We start from the raw sequence: 22,639 nt of genomic DNA on the forward strand, positions 1-22,639 counted from the left end.
CACACAGATCTGGTACTAAAAGGTGGAGCTGTGAACACTGCAGTCTGATTGCTCAATAGAGGACGGTCACTCTGCTCAGGGCTGAGCTGTGGCTGGTTTTGAGGCTCATGTAACCACTGTTCATACCGTGGAGAGTTTTATTAGTAAACTGTAACTATTAAATGAAAGGATGTTTTTCTGCCTCTCACAGCAGCTGGAGTCTGAGAAAAAAATAACTTCATTCACTGGGCCGACTGCTGGTGACTTTTAAGGTGGAACGTTAACTTGTAATGTTACTCGATGCATGAGTTGACAACGTGAATCCATGAGCACACCTTAAATTTCACTGTGACAACTTTGACCATTCCATTTGTTTTTATATGACATACACTTTCAGTAATGAGCGGATCTTCAAGTGTTTATATATTTTAATATCGGCCGGATTATATGTACTGCATATATATCCCAATTCTCACTTGGAGAAAAAAAAAAAAAGCGTTGCAGAGCATAGTTCCTGTGGGCTCCGGCAACACTAAACCCCTGAGCTTGCCTTGGAAGGACTAAATGCACAAACCCACTATTTTAGATATCCCATGGAGAGAGACTCTCACTGCAGCCTGTTTTATTTTGTTCTGGAAATGTTGGCGTGCAGCCTTGTTCTGTGTACCATAAATGAGGTGAAATGTGAAACCCTAGGGTCTAGGTACCATGTCTGGAGGGTTACTTTTGGTCTAAATAAAGATACCATACCGAAAGTGTTTGGTGGGGGCTTTAGATACCTATGAAGACAACGCCCTTACCACATGTGAAATGGTATTGATTATTAATGTGGTATCTTTAGTAATGACGTGTCTAATTTGTAAATATCTAATATAAAAACTCACAGTTTAGTAAGCCATGTTGCTGCTGTAGCTGCTGAGAGGATTAATAGTGTGTGCGCTGTCATTTCCAGAACAGTATTTCATCAATTTATTCAAGTTACATATTGCAAAACAATTCAGCCTATGACAATTTATCATATCACATTTGTGCTATCTTTCTTATTAATAATAGTTAATGATATCAACTTTTTGGACGTGCAGACACAAGGAGGGGGTGGGTGTTGTAGGAGGGAGGGAGGGAGGCAGACAGAGAGGGAGGCTGTCACTGCTCGGCTCTCTGTGTGTGCAACAGCAGCTCAGCTCAGGCAGCAGACGGCGGCCCGCGCCTCCGGTCCCTTCTACCGTTTTCCTCCGTTCATTCCTATTCCCCCGCTTCTCTTGTTTTTGATCACTCCCTTTTTTTTTTTATTCCTGCAGCCGGCTCGGAGTCGGAGACATGTCTGCCAGACCAGGGTTTTACCGGCAGGAGCTGAACAAGACTGTGTGGGAGGTTCCGGAGCGGTACCAGAACCTGACGCCGGTGGGCTCCGGTGCCTACGGCTCGGTGTGGTAAGTATTTGTGTGTGTCGGTGTATGTGTATGTGTATGTGCAGGGCTGGCAGAGGGGCGAGGCTGCACGGCCACAATATTTACCGTATGTTGCTCATGATGCATCAGCATAGCGATGCGGACGTGTCGGGATGAAGCAGTCTGTGGAAATGATTGTTTAGGGGTTTTATTGTTGTCATTGTTATTATAACCGGCTTATTATTATCATCCTATTGCCTTTGTCGCTCCTGGATCAAAATTGTAAAAAAAAATATATATCATAATAATATTATTTTTATGTTTAAATATGCAGATCAATGTTTTTTCTTTATGTGTCAGGCATAGAAACATAGAAAGACTCAGCAGCTGTTTTTACCTCCCAGCTCACTGTCTGCTGTCCTATAGAGGGGGATCAAAGAATGAGACAGCATCAGCACAGGAATTTCCCAAATAACCCCCCATACACACACACACACACACACACACACCAGTCTCACAGGAGCAACTCTGCAGAGGCTGGTGTAGTGGGACCCTAAAGGGGAGAGCCTGGGCCCAGCTGTGCATAACACAATGCAGGTCTGACACCTTGCAGCCATCAGCAGCAGCATGCATTACCATCATTTAGCATATATAACACACACACACACCTGCACACCCGCCCTCCTTCCCTGTACGCCCCTCTGATGCAGACATTTCCAATCTTGCAACATGCTTTAAATTTGGACCAATTTCATATCAGCTGGTGGGATCACGTTGCCATGGCGATGTGTCATGGTGATAACCACCTCCAATAGTCGGTGCTAATTAAGCTGAAATAGCAGGCTGACGTTACCTAAGGAAATGTGGAGCAAAGGGTTTTCATGTTTAATTGTGGAGACAGGAATAACGCGTTAAAGCTTTTCGACACAACATTGCACGTTGGCAGCTCCCTGACGGCGGCAAGAAGTAACTGAAGTGGTGTAAAAATCTTCCACAGAGATTTGATTGATCCTGGCAGATGGGCTGAACATTGACAGGACCAAACAGTTTATAAGAAGCTTTGTAGATGTAAAATAAAGACTCCCTCATCCTCTCAACTGCACAGTAATTTCAGTCTTAACCCACTGAGGACACTCCTGATTCAAGCATATGTCCATTCAGTCTGGACCACAGTGAGGAGAATCTAAATTTGAAGGCTGGCTTTGCTCTATTGCATGTTCCAAAACCCTGCAAGTCCAAATCCTGTGATGCTTTGTACCAGGAGGATGAGAGAGGCGGAAGATTTAACGTCAGTGAGTCCAACTTTCCCCAGATGGAGCACTCACTCTCTGCTGTTTAGGGGACAGTCTGGAATTGGCTGTAAAGTTTTGATTCATTGGTTTATGTTGCGTGTGTGTTGGGCAAAGAAGTATCCTTAGCTGACACTTAAAATTTGGGCCACGAGGCTGACTTTACTGCATCTCATTCTCACTTTGTCAGACGTTTATTATCTCAGAAATATAGACGAGTGGCTTTTGTGTAGGATATGGTAACTCTGCTGCCACCCTCCTGGGATATCATCAAGGATTGTGTCGGCAAGAAAATAATATGGAGCTCATATGTTGTCGTGTTCAGCCACACCCCTTGTTTCCATCGCCTGCATCCTCAGAAACGAGGCTTCATCCCGACAGCCGACTTCCGGTCAAGTCAGGTGTTAATTAAGACGCTGTCTGAATGTGCTTGTCTGGAGCTCCACTTTATGACTCAGGCTCCCACAGGAGTATTTTGTGCATAAACATCTTGCCTATATTGCAGATTTGAAGCTCAGAATAGCACAATAGTAAAAATGTCCAAAGCTGAGTGATGACTTTGCTTTCAGCTGTTTTATTCACCCTCAGGAAGATTAGATGCACATGGGCATTTTTTGAAGCAGGAACCAGCCAAGGTTAAGGTTTTCATTCTCATTTTCGTCACACATGCTTCAAATTCACGTGCAGGGTTATGAAGGCATCCATTTAATGCCACATGAGGCTCGTCTTTGTTGACAGAAAATAATGTTGCTCTGAGCAAGCATTCACATTTGCTGCTTGTGATCTCTAAAGGTTCAGTCAGTTTGTGTAAACATGGAAATCCCAATGCCTGATCTTTGTAATGAAATTCTCATCACCATCTATTGCTGCGAATAGCCATTTCTAGAACCTCTCTGATTTCGTAATAGGATTATGATGGGACAATTTTCCTGAGAGTGGAGTCATGATAAGATTAGTGAGTGGAGTCTCTTTATTCCCCCCTTGATGGCAAATTAGTGTCGGGTTGGGAGTGATATACAACCCAACAGTGACCAGTATATGAGCCCTAGTACCTCATAAACAGCACCACCCGTCATGTCCAAAAGGTGGTCATCTCAACAGATTTGAAACTGTTTTGTTACAATATTTTTTCATACAATTGACCTGTCAGTGTTGTTAGTTTCTGCTTTTTTTTCCAAATGAATTGAGCTACTGAGCTTTTAATTTAGCTGTTGTAAGGCTACGTCCACACTGCTACGTTTTCATTTTAAAATGCATAACTATTGCTACATTTATCCCTAGCGTCCACACTACTCCAGTCATTTGGAAGCCCTAAAACAGAGAAAATGATGTTGACCCATTTAGAAAACTGCGGGGTTGCGTTTTAGTCTAGACAGGTGGAAACCGAGACGAGAGAGGCAGGGTACACCCTGGACAAGTTGCCAGACTGTCACAGGGCTGACACATAGAGACAGACAACCATTCACACTCACATTCACACGGGCAATTTAGAGTCACCAATCAACCTGCATGTCTTTGGACTGTGGGAGGAAGCCGGAGTACCCAGAGAAAACTCACACTGACACAGGGAGGAATCCTCAGTCATGATTTGACAAGCCAAAACATCATAGCTAAGTCTACAACTCCTTTACCAATTCCATGGCTTCCTCCAGTGATTGATATTGCACCTGATACTGCTCTGTGTCGCCAGCGACCCCCAATCTGGTTTCTCAAGGCGTTGACCACCTAACACCTCCACCAACATCACATTGTTTCAGTCTTTCCCAGTGAAGATGTCCTAACGGCCATTCCTAGCCTCCCTTAGGGCTTGATAGGCTGCCTGAATATTATCGTTGTTTGTAGTGTATCTGGACACTTTATCGCGCTCCATCTGCCAGAGTTTGCTTGCTCTATGTTCGGAGGAGGTGTCATACTCTTGTTACTTTCATTAACAGTTCCATCTCATCATAAATCCAAGCAAAGAGATCTCTGATCTTATTTTGTCATCTTTGTTGTATTATTTGTAACTAAGCAACCAGCTGCAGAGTAGACAGCCTGCTTCCTGTTTACATCGACATACCCAATGTACATGGATGGTCATTTGATATGCGTTTTCAGCCATGTTAGTATAGGTGGAGATTATTGCTGAAATGGTGCTCAAACACTGCTGCACAGGAAGTGATGTGTTTCATGTGTCTGGTTTGTTTGGAATCATCAAAAGAGCTTGAAGTGATAGACTCGGATTAAGGGATTAGCAGGTATTTTTCCCCTCCTGTTTTATACACTGCTCATTTTAAGCTGTTATAGTTCTCAAGGCATCATCTGGAGAGTGCATAGGTTTAAAAGATGACACTGGTGAAATGCCTCGACTTTCTTAAATCATACACGCACAGACACAAAGGACATTCCTCCACACACCACCCAGCATTGCCCCGCATTGTTAATGTTGATCTCTAGCCATTGTCAGTCAGTGACTTTCTCATGGTAAGACTTGATTAGAAACCGGCTGGGGGGATGGGGCTTCAGAAGACGACATATGAATGTGTGTCATGATGGGGGGTTAGAATAGTCCCACCTCTTGAGATGCACAGTAAAACAACTCTCATCATTTATCTTAAATAGCAGCTTGTTCTCTCAGTGAACCCTCTTGAGACTGCACGCCTGAGGTCAAGGATCTGACAAGCTCATATAATCCTTTATAGCTAGAGATGAAGAACTCATACCCCCATCGCCCGTGGGAGAAGGAGAACCAAAAGACACAGACACTGAGCTTCGAAAGAGAATAGTACAGTAGGTGTAAGGGAGGATATTAGATAGTAAGGAAGCAGGGATTTTAGACACAAGAGAGCGAAGCATCAGAAACACAGAGCTCGTCTAAGAATTTAACACGCAGGGCTTCTTGAATTTTGATAAGTCATAAGACAAAAAGTTCGTAGGACTGTCATATCCCCGGTCTAATCCAGACTCATTGTCTTCACAGCCTCCCCGCTGTCAAACCCTAATCCCATTGAATATTCCCTCCTGCGCTTCTTGAGTCAAAAAGTGGGCCAATTTCGGTCCAGTCGAGACTGAACATCAAGTGAGAATATGCACAAAGCTGATGAAGGCTGCTTTCATCTCATGTCCCCATATGTAACATCTGTTCAGTAAAGCAGGACTTTGGCATGAAGCCTCTCATTTGGATGTGGATGAATAAAACATGGCTGCTTTATTTTCTCCTGTCAAAACTGTTACGTCTGCGCTTGTTAGATTGTCAATTGGAAATATATTAAATCGTGCAGAAAACGAGATTGGGGTTGTGATTTGTTGCTGATCTTGTTTGGGTGGGTGGGAGTTATCATGTGACTGCAGCGCAATTTAAATGAGACAGAGGCATGCGGGCTGTAATGATAGAGTGTGTGTGTGTGTGTGTGTGTGTGTGTGTGTATCTGGGGGTGTAGTATGGCTTGGCAATTTAGTATTACATCGATATCGTGATATGAGACGAATATTGTATTAGATTTTGTTTCTTGTAATATTGTAAGTTTTGTCTTATTCTGGTTTTAAAGGCTGCCTTACAGTAAGGTGATGTATTTCTAACCTGGGAACCAGATGAATGTGTGAGCTCATGTTTCATTTGCTCTTGCAGCTGCATCTTGTCCGCCTCTCGTTCAAATAGATTTCTACTCAATTCTGGGCAGGACAGTCGTAACTGTTTATCCAATATAGGGCGGGCTTGATACGATGATTGACAGAACAACTTCCCTCATCTTAGCTACATCCAGGACAATGGACCAGGCTCACAAAACTTAGATCAAACTGTCAGCTGTCACTGTTCTTTACTACATTGCCTATAATTCTCATCTGAGATGTTTTCAGAAACATTTTAGTGCAGGCCACTGTTTGGCTGTTATTTGAGAAAGTTTGTGACCAAGCCACCATTTTTGTCCTAGTTGAAAATAGACCAAGCAATGGTCAAAAAATATTAATATTTGATTTTCTCCACATTGCCCGACCCTCGGGTGGGGTGCTTAACAAATATTTTGAGATTTTGGGATATACGTAAATTCGCTTTCTTGCAGAGACTCTCATATCTGTCTGTTTAGTATTGAAACCACAGCAGACAGCGAGTTAGCATAGCTTAGCATAATGACCAATGACGGAATCAGTTAGCTTGTACAAAGGTAACAAAATCTGAGGAAGTTACTGTGTCTGGCCAAGAAATAGTCCCCCATGGAACCTCGCATAGAACAACAAACTGTAATTGTCATACATCTTGTTTTCATAAATTAAACAAAGTTTAATTAGTTAGCGTTAGAGGCAGATTTTGCTATTTTCGAACCATAGACTGTATGAAAATAACAGATAGCCTCCAGTATGTCACTCATAGGTTTGTGAACTCCGTTTTGAAGGCTTGAGTTTTGCATTTTGGCCGTCGCCATCTTGGATTTTTGTAGACAGAAGTGACCCTATTTGGACGAGAGAGTTGAGCTGTCGAGGAGCAAGGGGTCGATCTGAATGAGAGCCCAGGGTGACCCCTGGCAGACAGCCTGTCACTCAAAGCGACCCCACCTTTAATTATGCAACACTTTTAGCCATAATAACATTTAAATGGGCGATTTATACAAAAATTCAGCCCCTTACAGTTGTCATGGAAGGCGAAATTAGCTATAGAGACCAAAACTGTTTTTGTACCAGGCTGTAAACATGTTTATTTCTGCTGTAAAGTTGAACATTTTAGCATTGGGGTATATGGGGACTTGCTTTTGGAGCCAGCCTCAAGTTTTTGGCACTTCTGCGTAAGCTTAATTTTTCAGCCCTGGACGTTGCCGCTCGTTGGGGACAGAGGTATCTGGTCCCCATTTCCAGTCTTTACGCTATGCTAAGCTAAGCTATCTGGAACTTAGCTGTAGCTTCATCATCAGCATACAGACATATGAGCGGTATCTTTGCAACAAATCATATTTCTGCAAAAAACTATTGCAGTGAAATGCAAAACATTGGATGTAACAAACAAACCCTGCGGTCAATTATCTGTAGAACAAATTATGATAACCTCTCTGCATTCTCAAGAGTCAGTACCCTCCCCCCCGTTTAAATATATGCAAATTACATAGCTTGTCCTCTTGATCTAAGCTGAATGAACCACAACAAATGATAAGACCAAAAAATATACACAGAACAGTTTCCTGTGTGGATAAACAGTGTATTTGAATCATCTCACATCTATTAGCTTCCCTTCCCCCTCTTCCTTTCTGAAACTGGCATTAAGAGCTAGGATATAAAAAAAAAATACTGAGACAAAAGAAGAGGAGAGAAATCGATGCCTTGGCTGAGCTGTGTGTGCTGACAGCAGTGCAGTCAGACCCATGTATGGAAGATGGCAGGGAGGAAGGTATGTGTGAGGCAGTGAGGCCTGCTTCATGTCAGAAATGGAGGAGACTGGCTGCTGTCCCGGCTTAAGCCCGGCGGGGACATCCGGCCAGGCAGCAGGTGATTACAAGACACATGGATGCACACAGCCGTGCAAGAGTGTAGTTTACTCAGGCATGTGAGCATTACAGGTCACCATGAAACGATACAGTAATATTTACAGTGGAGAAAACAGGAGACATGCATCATTTGGTGGCACTTCGACTCTTAACCTTATCAAAGTGACCATGTACTACATCCTGTTCCTGCTGTGAGTGGGGATATTGCAGGCTTTCTTTTAAAAGGAAACTGAGGGTTAGGTTGATGGGTTCTTTCTAGAGCTTTCTGCAACTGCACTGTCACTGAGCTTCATTCAGGGAGAAATCCATAGCTGTAAGAGTCAGTTACTACGCCCACATAACAGATCTGAGAGCTGTGCAGCAAGACAACTCAGGTTTTGAGTAATCAGGTGTGGCAAAAAGGCACTATATTTCATTCAGTATACAGTGTCACTGTCTTCACCCTTGTCTAAAACTGACTGAAGACCACAGATCAAGTGTTACGGCCTAAACTTGGTCTGTGGTCTCTCCAAAAGTACACCTCATTACTGAGTAATTCCTGAAATGACACATTCAGTCATTTAGAAGAACTTCAAGTTTAAGCAAGAGGGGATTTTCCCTTTAACTAATGGTATGTGCCACATAATGACCAGTGTCACACATACATGTAAGTGTAAACTGTCTTCTCAGTGTCCTCTGTTACTCCCCTTTCTTAAGTCAGTGTTTCACTTCTTGCTTCTCTGCTCTATTTCTGCAGCGCTGCGCAGTATTTCACAATTCTCACCCATGTTTCCTTCCTGTTTGTCTGTTCCTCTCTCTGTTGTTGGCTGTATTAATACTACTGCGAGTGTTGAAAAGCTGGCAGGACTGAAAAGACATTGGCACCACAAAGGCAGCGGCGTCAGAAGCTGCAGGGCTCAGCGTTCGATACGCGGGATGACATTTACATTTCAAAAGAGTCGGATGAAATAAACCACCACACTTTTAAAATATCCAGCATCCTCACTTGTCCTGTTCCGCCACATCCTCTTTCAACCGCTGCCTCTGTCTCTGCATTAGTCTGTCTGTCTGCAGTCTGTCTGTCTGTCTCTTTCTCTGCTCTCAATCATTTATTTTTAATATACAGACATAATCTCAGTATCATAAGATAATATTAACACCTTACTAACAAACGCCACGCCACATGTACAGTATGAAACTAGTTTTATTTGTGATAACTGGAGGTTTATGGAAAGATGGGGTGAGGGTCGAGTTCAATGGGATGATGGGGGTCGAGTGAAGGGATGAAAAGGAGGGGTCTGTTGCCAGAGAATGAACGAGCCCCGAGGTTAGTCGGTGTTGTGTTTGATGGGAAGACTGGGGGTGGAGGAGATGGGTGAAAACGGGTCGAGTGCATAAGGGAGGAATGGGGTCGTTGTGTGGCTGGAGGGTGAGGACATGTCTCGGTGAACTTCGTCATCTCCCGTGGGTTCATATCCACGACTGTCTTGTTGTGAGGCAACGGTGCTAGTGGCCAGTCCGCCAGAGAGGAGAAGAATGGGGTTTGAAGGGATGGGGGTTGTGAACACTGAGACAAAAGAGAGACATGGTTTGAAACACCTATAGATCTGAGCAGGTGACTGAATGAATGAGGAACAGGTAGTAAAGTTGGAAAGGTGCAGGTGATTAAATTAGTGGGACAGAGAGGTGTGGTCTTGTTCTTGAACCTTAGTTATAATAACATAATGAATCAAACCAAGTGCTATCTAGTTTTGTTATATTAGTCATATCTAAAGTCCGGCCCAGGGACCAATTGTGGCCCGCAGACCAATTTTAGATGCATTTTTTTCCGTTCACCTCATAATGGCAGGACAGTTGTACAGTTTGTAGACATGCACAAAGTAGGAACTACGCAGGAGGAACTACTGTGTTTTCATAAACAAGCAAACAAACAATTACCTAACACTTGATATTTCCTGTTTAGTAGCAGACATGGCCACAGCAAAGAGTAAAGTCAAGAGTGAGGGACGTTGCTTTCAGTTAAAGGTTGAATACTTTTTTACTTAAAGATGAAACAGTTGTGTTTGTGTCATTTAAATGTGATTTTTTTAATAACACATATGATACAAAAAGCAGCTGGCCTCCAGGTATTTTCACATTAGCCCTTTCACACAGAGATTGCGCTACAGGATCGCTATAAAGTCACTTCTCTACGCCACTTTTGCATTTTTACACAGAACCAAACAACAGCAGCATCATTGCTCTCTAGTGTGTGATTAATACAACAGTGCTGGCCTCTAGTGTGACATGAAACATATGCGTTGGCAGCTCTTTCTAAACAATAATGATGGCATAACATCGCAATAACAATCATTTACTATCTCTGTTATGTAGCGGCTTATTTTGTTCTCTGCTTGGAGGGAAGGAGCTCCTCTATCTCATTGTTTTTCCTATTATCTTACATTTTTGGCCACTGTTCTTCTTCGAGTTAGCTGCTAACTGCTAACTGCTTCTTTTTAAATCTCCTGAGGTGGGTCCCATGCATAACGCATTGTCAAAACCTTACACCCATGCCACCCATGATCCTGTCCTGCCGGCTGTCCAGTTTATACAGACAACATTTTGGCGCTGTTACTACCTCCATTCATGGCTTAGAGGCAAGACAACTCTTTCCCCTCTATTCTGCAATTGCACCTTTTAAACACAACGGACATTACCGCCTTGAATGAGCAGTGTAAAAGGGGCTTTTATCTAATTTGGACCCCATTCAAAAATGTTTGGACACTCCTGCGTTATGTTAAAGAGAGGACAGACACGGTATGCTAAGCTAAGCTACCTGTCACCTGGCTGTAGCTTCATAGTTAAGGGACAGAAATAAGTGGTATAAGTCTTGGTATAAGTCTGGAATATAAATAAGCGAATTTCTCAAAACTGCAAACTGTTACTTTAAAATGGTATCAGTCAAATATTTTTTTTCCCCCGATAGTTGAATTCATATTTTTATAGCTACTCACAACAATGATGCTGAATACAGTAACAACTACTCAGGTATGTTGAAATACACTTACAGCATGTTTTTAATATTTATTTCTCTGTTTTTTCTCCAGTTCGGCGTATGATGTCGTCCTGCGGCAGAAGGTTGCGGTGAAGAAACTGTCCCGGCCCTTTCAGTCTCTGATCCACAGCCGCCGCTCGTACCGGGAACTCAGGCTGCTCAAGCACATGAAACATGAGAATGTTAGTGCTCCTCACGAAAATACCCAGAGTCAGACAGACAGTCGCAGCTCTCTGCATGTTTCCGGCCTGTTATTGATCAGCTCTGCCTCTCTGTGTCTCTGTGTCTCTGCAGGTAATCGGGCTACTGGATGTCTTCACACCTGCTGCAACATTAGAGGACTTCAATGAACTGTAAATCCGTCATCCCTTTATGTTTACTACACGCTATACAGCTGTCCACCTTTCACCAGAGACGCAATCATTCTGTTATTAGAGGGCAGGGTGGTGTTGGTGGAGGTGATCCTAGGGTATTATAGGCCTGTCGAGATGTCTTATGGTTGCCATGGCAGCATCACTATATTCTCCTCTAACTGAGACTTCCCCAACCCCCTCATTCACCCATATACTCTCCCCTTTTCCAGCTACCTGGTGACTAACCTGATGGGCGCAGACCTCAATAACATTGTGAAATTTCAGAGGTTGTCAGACGAGCACGTGCAGTTCTTAATTTACCAGCTTCTCCGCGGCCTCAAGGTAATTTACCGCAGCATGATGCACCTGCTGCATGGCATACATACATAATATATGAGTTAGCATGCAGATAGTATAGCAGTGATTCCCAACTGTTTTTGTTTGATGTACCCTGACAGCCCTGACCATCTGTCGTGTTCCTCATTTGGACTGATTTGAAACTGGATGTTACTGAACATCATAGGGGATTATAAGGGAATATTGTTACAATTTATTTTTAATACCATTGAACTGTCAATGTTTAGGTCGCGACAGTCAAGATTTAACTTTATAGTACCAAGTTGGAGTGGCAGAAATTGCTAATTTAAACAACTTATCCATCACATTTGTTGTTCTAGGTCCCAGGTTGTCAAATACTGATGCCAAAGGTACCCATCAGCATTTCTATGAGATGCACCAGACTTCAACTAACTCCAGTGTCGCTCAGAGCGCCTGACGTAGTATAAACATTGAGAAAATTTTGAAAGAAACTGGATCAATTTGCTCAGGGTTCAAAGGTTTAAATACTTGTGAAATGCATGTGAAGGCGTCACAAGAAAAGTGATGTTGCTCCAGGTTTCAAAAGATTAATGTAACGTTACTTACCTTACGTTCATTTGTCACATACCGATGCCACTTGTTACAATTTTAAGTCAAAACATAATGTTTTTTTTATAATTCCAACTAGTTTTGTTGCTAAACCTAACCACGACTGCTTGGTGACTTGGACCGCATTATGATTTTCACTAAACAGTCAGCTGTGTGTCACATACAGACATGAAAGGGTGCGTCTCACAGAGATGTGAAAGGGTGCCTTTGGCGTCTGTATCACACGCCAAAGGCACGGTATGGCGTTGGTGTTTGACAACCTGGGATGAAAACACATTGATCTTTTTGATCTATTCATTCTTTAGTATCAGCTAACTGTTTGGACTGCTATGCCAGCTTACTTACTAGTTTTCATACACTCTCAGTTGCAACATTGTTAAGGTGTTAGAGCTGACTTTATTTGTGGATATACATTTCTTAAAATTGTCAATTCTAGTGTTTAAATGTTTGTTGAGCTACAATCTTTCCATGTATCCCCTGGCAACTGCCAACCGCTGGTTGAGAATCACTGTGGTATACCGTGCTTAAAGTGAACGCAGCCTGTTAACAGTCTTTCTGTCCGACTTTGGACGCCACAGTCTGTGTTGCACATACACTTGCTGTATGCTGTATATATTGAGTTTGATATTCTATTATTCTGGTGGATTCTGTCTAAAGTTTGCACGCTCATATTCAATCAGTCCAGCAGCCGGTAGGGCCGGCTGTTCGGCCTTCACGGTTACCATGGGACAGACAAAAGCAGTCTCCCTTTAGGCAGGGGCTAATATGGTGAACTGCACTGTTGACCCCTGTCTCCCTTTATGTCCTCTCCCTCGTCTCTCTCCTCCCCCATCCTCCGGCCCCACCCCACCGCCTGTCGAACAGTACATCCATTCAGCCGGATTGATCCACAGAGTGAGTGCCTTCTCTTTGCCCCTCTTGTTATTTTGACCATCAAGTTTGGAAAAACATACCATCACTTGCCTGGTGTGAAAGAAAAAGAAACCTCTTCACATACAGTTTCCCCCTTGTATTCCAACCAAAGTAGCTTTAAGGGTAAAAAGAATCTTGTTTTGACTCTTCATTGAAGATACGTGATGTTTATACTGAAGTCCAGCATGGCATGTTTTATATGGCTGCACCATTTATTCAACTAGAAATATTGTGCCTGCCTTATGGATAATGTAAAGTTTAAAAAAACAACTGTGGCCTTTATTTTAGAGCATGATTGAACAATTTGAATTCCAAATGCAAAAGCGAGGTTGTAGAAGAGCATCTGATCATGTCGGTGTACGCTGAAACTTAAAATAGTGTGTTTCATGGTTCTTCAGGGTTGTTTAAGTTGGTTCGAATTCAGTTGCCTTGACAGTATTAATACTAAGCTACAAATAGGAGTTGATCAGATACCTGACTCAAAATACATTGTGCAGTAGCACCAAAAAGTACAGGAATGGCTATTTTAAATCACCAGTTAATACCTGTATTTGTGTTTGGTGCTCTTGAGATGAATCTCTATGAGTATGCTCTGTATACATTCAATGAAAATGGACATAAATGGATTACAAACGGAAGCTCAGTGGTTTGTATTTTAACATATACACTGTAAAAAATAATGAACATAGCCACAACCACTGTCCACTGAGTTTGTTTTTTTGGCCATAACCATCTTGGAGCCAGTAGTGACAATATTTGAACGAGAGGATGGAACTAATCCTAACACAAGCTGCTAGCTTGATTAGCACGATGCATTCGCAGCTACGGTTAGGTGTAATAGTGCTAATGCTAATTTTTGCTAGCCGTTAAGACAAAATGCACTTACCGGATAAACAGAAAATCTGATTCTTTAGGGGGTCTTTTCAACTAAATGTTGAACAAGAATTTTTTAGGCAAGCAAAATGTTACAATTAACTTTCATGAAGTGATAACACACTGAAATAGAAATAGACTTGTCGACGGTTGGCCCCCAGCTGTCAACCAACGCTCTTAATAATACGTAACTTAAAGCCTTGATAACTGATAATAGCTACCGAGACCAAAACCAATTTTTTGTACCAGGCTGTAAACATGCTTATTTCTGTTGTGAAGTTGGGCATCTTAACGTGGGGGTCCATGGGGATTGAGTTGCTCTTGGAGGCAGCTTGTGTTTTATATTCATATCCATCCCTCTCTCTGCATATACATGAGTCATAGTTCTCTCCTCTGTTGCTCTTTTGTCTGTTTTATCTTTCCCAGGACCTCAAGCCAAGTAATGTCGCAGTGAATGAGGACTGCGAGCTGAGGGTAAGACCGACCTTCACTCTAAAACTATAAACCCTTCACGCCAACTTATGAACTCCATCAGTTAAAAGACATGTCCTCCTGCCCTACAGATCCTTGACTTTGGATTGGCCAGACAAACAGATGACGAGATGACAGGGTATGTGGCAACTCGCTGGTATCGGGCGCCGGAGATCATGCTGAACTGGATGCACTACAATCAGAATGGTAACATCAAACAATAGATATTTTATAAGCTTTTTTTCTCAGATACAAACTCATTAAATGATAAAACCTCTGGTGTTTCTGTTCCAGTTGATATTTGGTCAGTGGGATGCATTATGGGAGAGCTGCTGAAGGGAAAAGTCCTCTTTCCTGGAACTGACTGTATCCTTTATCACCATGGCGAGAGTCCACTGCAATCTGCATCTATTTTTTTCCTCCTCTCAGTTAGCATCAGCGCTCCATTACCTCTTTAAAGTGCCCTGTGGATGCAGAGCTGTTGTGGATTTGCATCACAATCCTGGGGCTTTCTGAAGGGGAGGTGCATTAACAGAGAGAAGTGGGGATTGAATGGGAGCAATCACAAAAGGCTGAATTATCTAGGTTGTTGTATTCGGTGTCTAAAACAAAATTGATTTACTGATCTTTGTGTGTTGTGGGACGCTGGCTAGAAAAGAACCATCAGCAGTGATCAGCAAGGAGAGTGTCTGTCTTATGCCGGTCGAATACCAAATGACTTTTTAAGCAATTTCACTGTTGAAGATAAATTTCCAATGAAAAATCACGAGAGTTTTACTTCAGTTGTTGAACACTTCAATTGTTTGGTGTAAGGTGGTCATAAAACTCAGTCCGAGATAGTCGCCCGCATGTATACTATATTGATTTGATTATTAGATTAGATATTTTGGGCGGGGCAACACAATGGTTTGAGTTGAAGGTGTGAGAAAGAATAGTATCAGTAACATTGTTAACACTGTGCTACATTACAGAGAAATACAAAACCGTACTAATGAACCTTCATTAATATAGGCCTATATTTTATCTACAAGTGCACGTCACACACTGAGCGAGCCGCCTGTTAATGACGCTGTGGGCTAATGGGCATGTAGCTACTTCCATGTTTCAGATGATACGTCATGTTTGTAGTTTGTAGACCAATGAAGATGAGTTTACATATCACCTTGGGTTCGTCCTTCACCTTCTCAAAATGATCCCACACTTTGGATTTCCTGCCCGACATGTTATTAACTAGCCTGTGGAATACTTGTGTACTGTGTAATACAGACTTAGTCTTTTCAAAGTCTTACAGTGAATGGTAGGCATTAGTTGATTATATGTGATAAGATAATATGATGACGGCCCTTAACTCCTCCTCCGCTAAGACATCGACCAGCTGAAGAGAATCATGGAGGTGGTTGGGACTCCGTCACCAGAGCTGTTAAAGAAGATCTGCTCTGAACATGTGAGCGAGGAGAAAATGAACAGAGTGATGGGGGGAAAGAATCTGTTCAGCACTCACTGTAATGTTGCTTATGCCGACGCAGTCAAGCTGCTCTAATTGATTAGTCATTCCAATGACAAGGCTGTTGATAGAGTAGTCAATATGTCTGAGTGTTGGGGTGATTGATCACTAACAAATCATCCACATTGTCACATGCCATTAGCTGAGGGCTGGTCTCTATTTACAGGCACAGAAGTACATCCAGTCTCTGCCCTACATGCCCCAGCAGGACCTGGAGAAGATCTTTAGAGGAGCAAATCCACTAGGTGGGTGATGCGCCGCAGATTGGATTACCAACTTCTTAAATTCAATTAAAAGGATTCGAGAAGCTGCAAAAGCTCAAGTTCTCCTTATTGCAAATGAGTAATTCAGTTACATAGGTTTGGCCCTTTGGGTTTAAACTGGTTTCCGGCCTGCTACCATATCCCTCTTTCAGCTCTCTGTTTCTGTCTCTGTTAGCTGTCGATCTACTGAAGCGTATGATGGTTCTGGACTGTGATGGGAGGATCTCGGCCAGCGAAGCTCTGTCCCACCCTTACTTCTCGCAGTACCACGATCCAGACGACGAGCCAGAGGCCCCGCCTTACGACCAAACAATTGAGAGTAAAGACCGAACTCTAGAAGAATGGAAAGGTACAGCATCATGGTTTAAAACATAAGGAAGACAACAATTAAAACTGATGATGATTACAGCTTCTGCATGCCATTTTAAAACATCTAGATAATTGTCTACTTCTCAGTTTATTTCAAAATAATGCTCTCACTTCCTTTTACAAACAGTTTTAAAAGGCCAGTTTTTAATGTAGGGAAGAGGAAGTTGCACAAATTGATGCCACTGAGCTGCAGAGCTTTTAAGACTGGCAAGAATCAGACAAAAGATCTGCACACTGTATTAAAAGCTCACAGCAGTTTTAATTGTACAAAGTTGCGACCTAACAGAGATCTTTTTCAGGCTTTGTCGAATCTACAGTTGCACAAATAGACACCACACAGCGAAAGGGAGCTTAGGGCTGCAGAGCTTTTAACACATTTTGTAATGTGGAGTCTAGTTTGCATGGTTGTTGCAGAATGCTGACTACACTGTGCAAGTAACAGTTCAGATATTTAGAGATGCTTAATATGAATGTGATTGCATTTTTACTTCAGATGGGAGTTGGATTCTAACAACCCCAAAACCGCTTTTATACATGTTGTAACAACTGGTAAACCAAGTGAGAGTGGACTCAAACGCACAACTCTGGAGACAGTTCGGGTAAAATAACAGTCTTTACTGGTCTAAAGGAAGGTTTGATACACAAAGGGACAATCAGCGGAGGCAATCAAATCCAATAGGGATGCGGCAGAGGCAGAGTCAATCAACAGGCTAACTCCAACTCCAAAGTCCAGTGGCCCGGGCCCTTTGCTTGGTCCTTCCCTCGCAATTATACAGCTTTGTAAGAAAATTAGCTCCTGATTCGGACCAAAGCAAGACAACTCTGGGTCTGAAAGCACCCTAAAGAGAAATCTGGACCCCGTGGCTGGACCAGTTGGGTACTGTTTTCCCTGTTAAAATTTCAGGTATGAGAAAATAGATGCTGCCCAAGTTTGATCAGCAACAGCCTATTCTGTCGTTTAGGTATAAGGACATGTTGGAATTTCTCTTAAGAATTTTATCCCATTTTGATTCGTTTTTTCACCTTAAGCAAGTTTTAAATATTTCCTCTTCACATGGCTCAAACCTTTGTCAGCACTCCTAACATGTTTTCTTTTCCCTTATTTCTCCCGTGTGTGCACAGAGTTGGTATTCGAAGAGGTGAACAGCATCAGAGCATCTGGCAGCAAGACTGATAGCCTCCAGGTGGAGCAGTAAGCCTCTCTCTGCTCTGCCTCCACCTCCACCTCCACCTCCACCCTTAACCCTGAAGAAGGACCACACACTCAGTGACTGGGAGAAAGACTGTGGCAAGCCAACCAATGAAAAAAAAAAACATTTCCTCTGCTCAGCGTGACTGTGTTTGATTCCCTGTCATGAGTTTATGTGGGCAGCAGGGCAGCAGGACGGACGGTCTCCACGGGATCAGATGCACATATTGCAATTACAGGGAGCGATTTTAGAATTCGACAGAAGGAGCTTTCCAGTCCAGAAAGTTGCTTCCTCCTATGTTTCCACTCAGCGAGGTCAGAATGAGGAACCATTCGATGTGGCTGCGTCATACGAGGGAGCAACTTTATGGAGCTGAACTGTGTTTACAGACTGATAGAAACGTATCGAAGGAAGAAAAAAAAAACGCACACTAGGATTTCCAAAGCAACGTCAGAGTGCCGTCTGCTCCCTCATCATGACAAATGCCATAAGCAGTCAGTGCTTTCATATATGGAATTCATGTTTAAAGGCTTGCAGCGATGCCACCCTTGTCATGTCACAAAACAGCTTAGCGTTTAGCCTGCATACTACTGCATGATTTTTGTGCATTTTATTATTACAGAATATGATATTGTAGTATATAACCATTGAGACTGCTTATTGCATCTGCCACATACTGCTGTAAGAGCACCCTGAGGGTCAGAGAGAGGCATCACCAGGAAATGTGACCAACTTTTAACCTGCTTTATCTTTATAATTTCCGTGCAGTAAATATATATAATAATACAAAAGCAAACAAAAATGACTGTTCTTCCTTGGATGAGAGTCGACCTCTCCTGCTTACAGAGTAGTAAACACCAACTGTGCTATTAATTAGCAAGGTAATTAATATATGCCAAAGCTGGAGCAGAATGGCTGTGTCGCAGCTCTGTGTTTACAGTGTGGCCTCGCCTCTCATATACAGTTTCCGCTGATGGCTGATTTCTGATCACATGTCGGCGTTGGCAGCGCTCCATCAGGTTTCCATAGTCTTTTACAGTCTCCGTTTGTGTTTACAATAATTAAGATGTCGGGCATTTTGTAAGCTGTTCCCAGAAGGTGTGTAACCGTGCTGGTACGTCCATCCACAGGTGAAACACTCCAGGCTGTCAATTCCTATAGAGCAGCCATATTTGGCTCATTAGTGATATCCCTTGTTTCCTCATCTTCTTATTAGTTTTCATGATGCTTAAGTGTTAAAACAGAAACAAAGCAGAGCACACACATTCATTAGTGTCCACAGCACAAACACACTGGGGATGTTTTTACCTCTGTTGTAGGGTATTTCAGTGACACTGCAGCTCATCGCAACACTAGAACGCCCTCACATGTAACGTTTGTGTAAGCAGCATGAGCTCAGTGCAGATGCAGATTATTACGACCAATGGCTAACTTCCTCACTGACGTTGTGTCATCCGTGTTGCAGCAGACTGGAGTTTTAGTTCGACAAACTTTTTGCTGAGGCAGATATAATGTTGTGTTAAAACCACAGTGTGCTTATTCATCACACCACAGGTTTCTCAGTGTCACACTGAAGGTCTGTGGAAATGTCAAGAGGTAAAAGAGAACAACAGTAATATTATGAAATCTAGTGCTCTGATAGTTGATGAAAAAGTAGAGTGCAACTAGCCGAATGCATCTGGGAATCAGTTTTCTAATTCAATGGCATGTACCTAAACATAACATTTAGATGTCTCATCACACAGAAGATGCATTTATAAACCATCAAGACCTCAAGTGACATTTTGGGATATAGAAAGCTTACAAATCAGGAGCAGACATAAGTCCAGTTAATGTCTGGCTGCTGCAGATGCATTCTTACACTTAATTTGTGTACTACCTGGATATAAGCTGGATACTAATCGCGAGCCGAGCTGAACCTCTAATGTCAAGTGGCAGCAAGAGCAGCTCTGTAGCTTAGCTAAATAGCTACAAGCTAGCTTTGATTTTAACCTAACCTGCTAGGTTGTAATGCTAACATAGCAACCCGTTTGCATTCCCAGGTCGCCGAAACTGATGCGTTATCATGCCCCTCTGAGTTTCATAGTGAGACACAGGGCAACCACGGCATATCCGAGGCATGTTGTGGACAGCATTGTTTGATTACATTTTCATGGCTAGATTTGGTAGTTGGTCCGTACTTGTTAGTGTGGCATAACTTCCATCCAAGTGTGGTCAGGATATTTGTGAATAATCAGGGTTCTGTGGATACTTTAAAAATAAGTCCTTAATTGGTATCAGGGCACAAATTGATCAGTATCTATCCACTGGCCAAATGCTGGTATTAAAATGTCTTTAATCAATCTTTCTAAAGTCCCAACATATCACGGCACACAGCTACACTGTAGGGTATGCATCTACGCAGAGCCTAGGCATGGCTAAGAACATTTTGGTAATGTTGTGAATGTGTGGTCAGGTTTGGGCAACAAAACACTGGACATAGGTACATCAATGACGTAACGTGACATTCCAACAACACTGACTTTTGGGGCACATTCAATCTGAAAACTGTGCATCATTTTGTTACAGTTTCTAGTTTGAATGACATGTTTCCTCGAAACGGTATGCAGCAACATTTTAGGTATGTTGTAGGACTGAGCCAATTACTCGTGGATGAAACGAGTATCCAGTACAGATAATGTACTTTTTACGAGTTTGAGTATCACAAGAGTAAAATGTTTGGTTAGCTGTGTTTAATCTATTGCTCTTGTGATAAAATATGATCTGAAAGTCACTTCTGAGGCTGTTCTGTAAATAGTTTTCTCATATGTCATAAGTATTGCATCTTTTGATCAAATCCATATAAATTTCAGGCTTAAAATAACAACTTCTCATTAGGCCCAACCCCCTTTTGATTTAAACTCCACCCACTTCTGGTTTGAACTCCACCCATTCCGAGCACAGATCCAGATAATGGCGTACTCGCTCATCCCTAGTAAATTGTCTCTTGTTTGGCGGGTGTGTCAGTGTTATTACCCAATCAGCTGCAACATGTATATAAACCAAATTGTAGTAGATCTTCACTTATTGTTCAATTTTTGTTTTTATTTTACGTTTGCTTCGGCAATGGGAACATTTGTTGCCCATGCCAGTAAAGGCCTCTTGATTTGATATGAATTAAACCCCGCAATATTAAAAGGCAGTGCGCTGACGTAACACAACAAGGTATTCAGGGCTCTACCATTTCTGTTTAAGTAAATGTTTGCTACATTTTATCAAGGCTGGACGCAGCCATGGTTTCACCCAGGACATGAACTATGGTCTCCTGGATGAAAGTCCGGTAAGGTTTGACCCATTTACCTCCCCTCCCCCCAAGCTCAGAGACTTTCTCCCTCTTTATATTACATGAGTTGTTCTCTTGAGCCTAGTGCATCTCGTAAGGACGCCCTAGGGTGCCTTTGGCATCAATACCGCATGCTGAGGGGTGTGAGAAAGAGGCAGTATTTGACGCCCTGGGAATGAGAAGAGGCCGAATACACTAGTGTAACTACAGTGTAGAGTAGAAACATCGTCAGCTGAGGTTTCAGTTACTCCAGAATAATTAGTAAACCAAGCTAGCTCAGTTAAAATATCTGTTAGCTCAATTAAAATCAGTTATATTTTAATGTATAGTTTGGTGTGTTCACAAGAAAAACTGTGGTTCTTTGTTTTAACCTACTCTACCAATGAGTTTATCTCTGCCTCAAACAAACATAAGTACAACTAAAGCGTCATTGTACTCATCTAGAAGTCATTTTTAAGGAGCACAAGAAAGGAAATCTACTCTCAACTATTTTTCCCCTGTAATGGTTCACACTGGAGTGCTACATGTAGCCTGTTGTGCAAGCCATCCATTAACACTGGATGCAAAATGTTGAATTTACAGTCCAAACAAATCCAACCTGTCTGTCTCAGTCAAAGCGTGTTAGAGCTCTGAATGTTCAAGTGTTGTGTGCTTATGTGGATGTTGTACATGTGGTGGATTTGAATAGCAAACTGCAAATCGAATGTATACGTATACTGTATGTATGTTAACAAGTTAGAAGTGTCTTTTGAATACATGGTGGCATGTGATTCAACGGTAGCCATGAGTTTCAGATCACTAAACCGAATGTCAGCCGTCAGTTTTCAAATGAATCGGATGATTTTCTCATTCATCATCAACGGGTAACATGACTTGGCAAGTCTTGGCTTCAACAGAATAAACACCATCGGTTCTGTTAACTCTGTTTGTCAGTGTTGTCATATATTCTCTGCAACATTCAGTCTGTTTGATATACAACATGGAATGGGGTCACATACATTTTTAATCCCAGGCTCTCTTGTTCCGATTCAGGGAATTGTGTGTTGTGTCAACTTCCTGTTAGGACAGGCCCTTTCCTGTTGCTCGATGCATGTTTCATAAAGAAAGTCACTCCAGTCTGGTGACGAGGAACACGACTGGCTGACACAGAGCCCTGACTTCAACCCCATCCAACATCTAATGGATGAAGTGGAATGGCATCTGCAAACCAAGTATTGATGGTCAGGTTCCAGAAACTTGTAATTTACCTTTCCTAGAAGAGTGGAGGCTGCTGTAGAAGCATATGCACTGTCATGGTTTTGGGGTAAGATATCAATCAATCATTTGTTTGTCACTT

The 22,639-nt window shown here is 42.4% G+C and overlaps 1 protein-coding gene across 1 annotated transcript; it reads left to right on the forward strand.

Moving 5' to 3' along the window:
- The first annotated feature begins 1,123 nt into the window (after positions 1-1,123).
- Positions 1,124-22,210, forward strand: mapk11 (mitogen-activated protein kinase 11). Its single transcript, XM_049566613.1, has 12 exons — positions 1,124-1,409; positions 11,172-11,301; positions 11,414-11,472; positions 11,703-11,814; positions 13,264-13,293; positions 14,611-14,658; positions 14,748-14,862; positions 14,950-15,021; positions 16,020-16,099; positions 16,326-16,404; positions 16,598-16,771; positions 17,914-22,210. The coding sequence occupies exons 1-12, from the start codon at positions 1,297-1,299 to the stop codon at positions 17,985-17,987; spliced, it is 1,086 nt and encodes a 361-aa protein (XP_049422570.1). The 5' UTR covers positions 1,124-1,296; the 3' UTR covers positions 17,988-22,210.
- Positions 22,211-22,639: the final 429 nt, after the last annotated feature.

The sequence above is a fragment of the Epinephelus fuscoguttatus genome, linkage group LG22 (genome assembly GCF_011397635.1).
Source record: "Epinephelus fuscoguttatus linkage group LG22, E.fuscoguttatus.final_Chr_v1".
Lineage (NCBI taxonomy): Eukaryota > Metazoa > Chordata > Actinopteri > Perciformes > Serranidae > Epinephelus > Epinephelus fuscoguttatus.

Coding starts and splice junctions, on each gene's coding strand:
- mapk11 (XM_049566613.1), top strand. CDS start 1,297: ATGTCTGCCAGACCAGGGTTTTACCGGCAGGAGCTGAACAAGACTGTG. Junction 16,405..16,597: donor TAGAGGAGCAAATCCACTAG/GTGGGTGATGCG, acceptor TGTCTCTGTTAG/CTGTCGATCTACTGAAGCGT. Junction 16,772..17,913: donor AACTCTAGAAGAATGGAAAG/GTACAGCATCAT, acceptor GTGTGTGCACAG/AGTTGGTATTCGAAGAGGTG.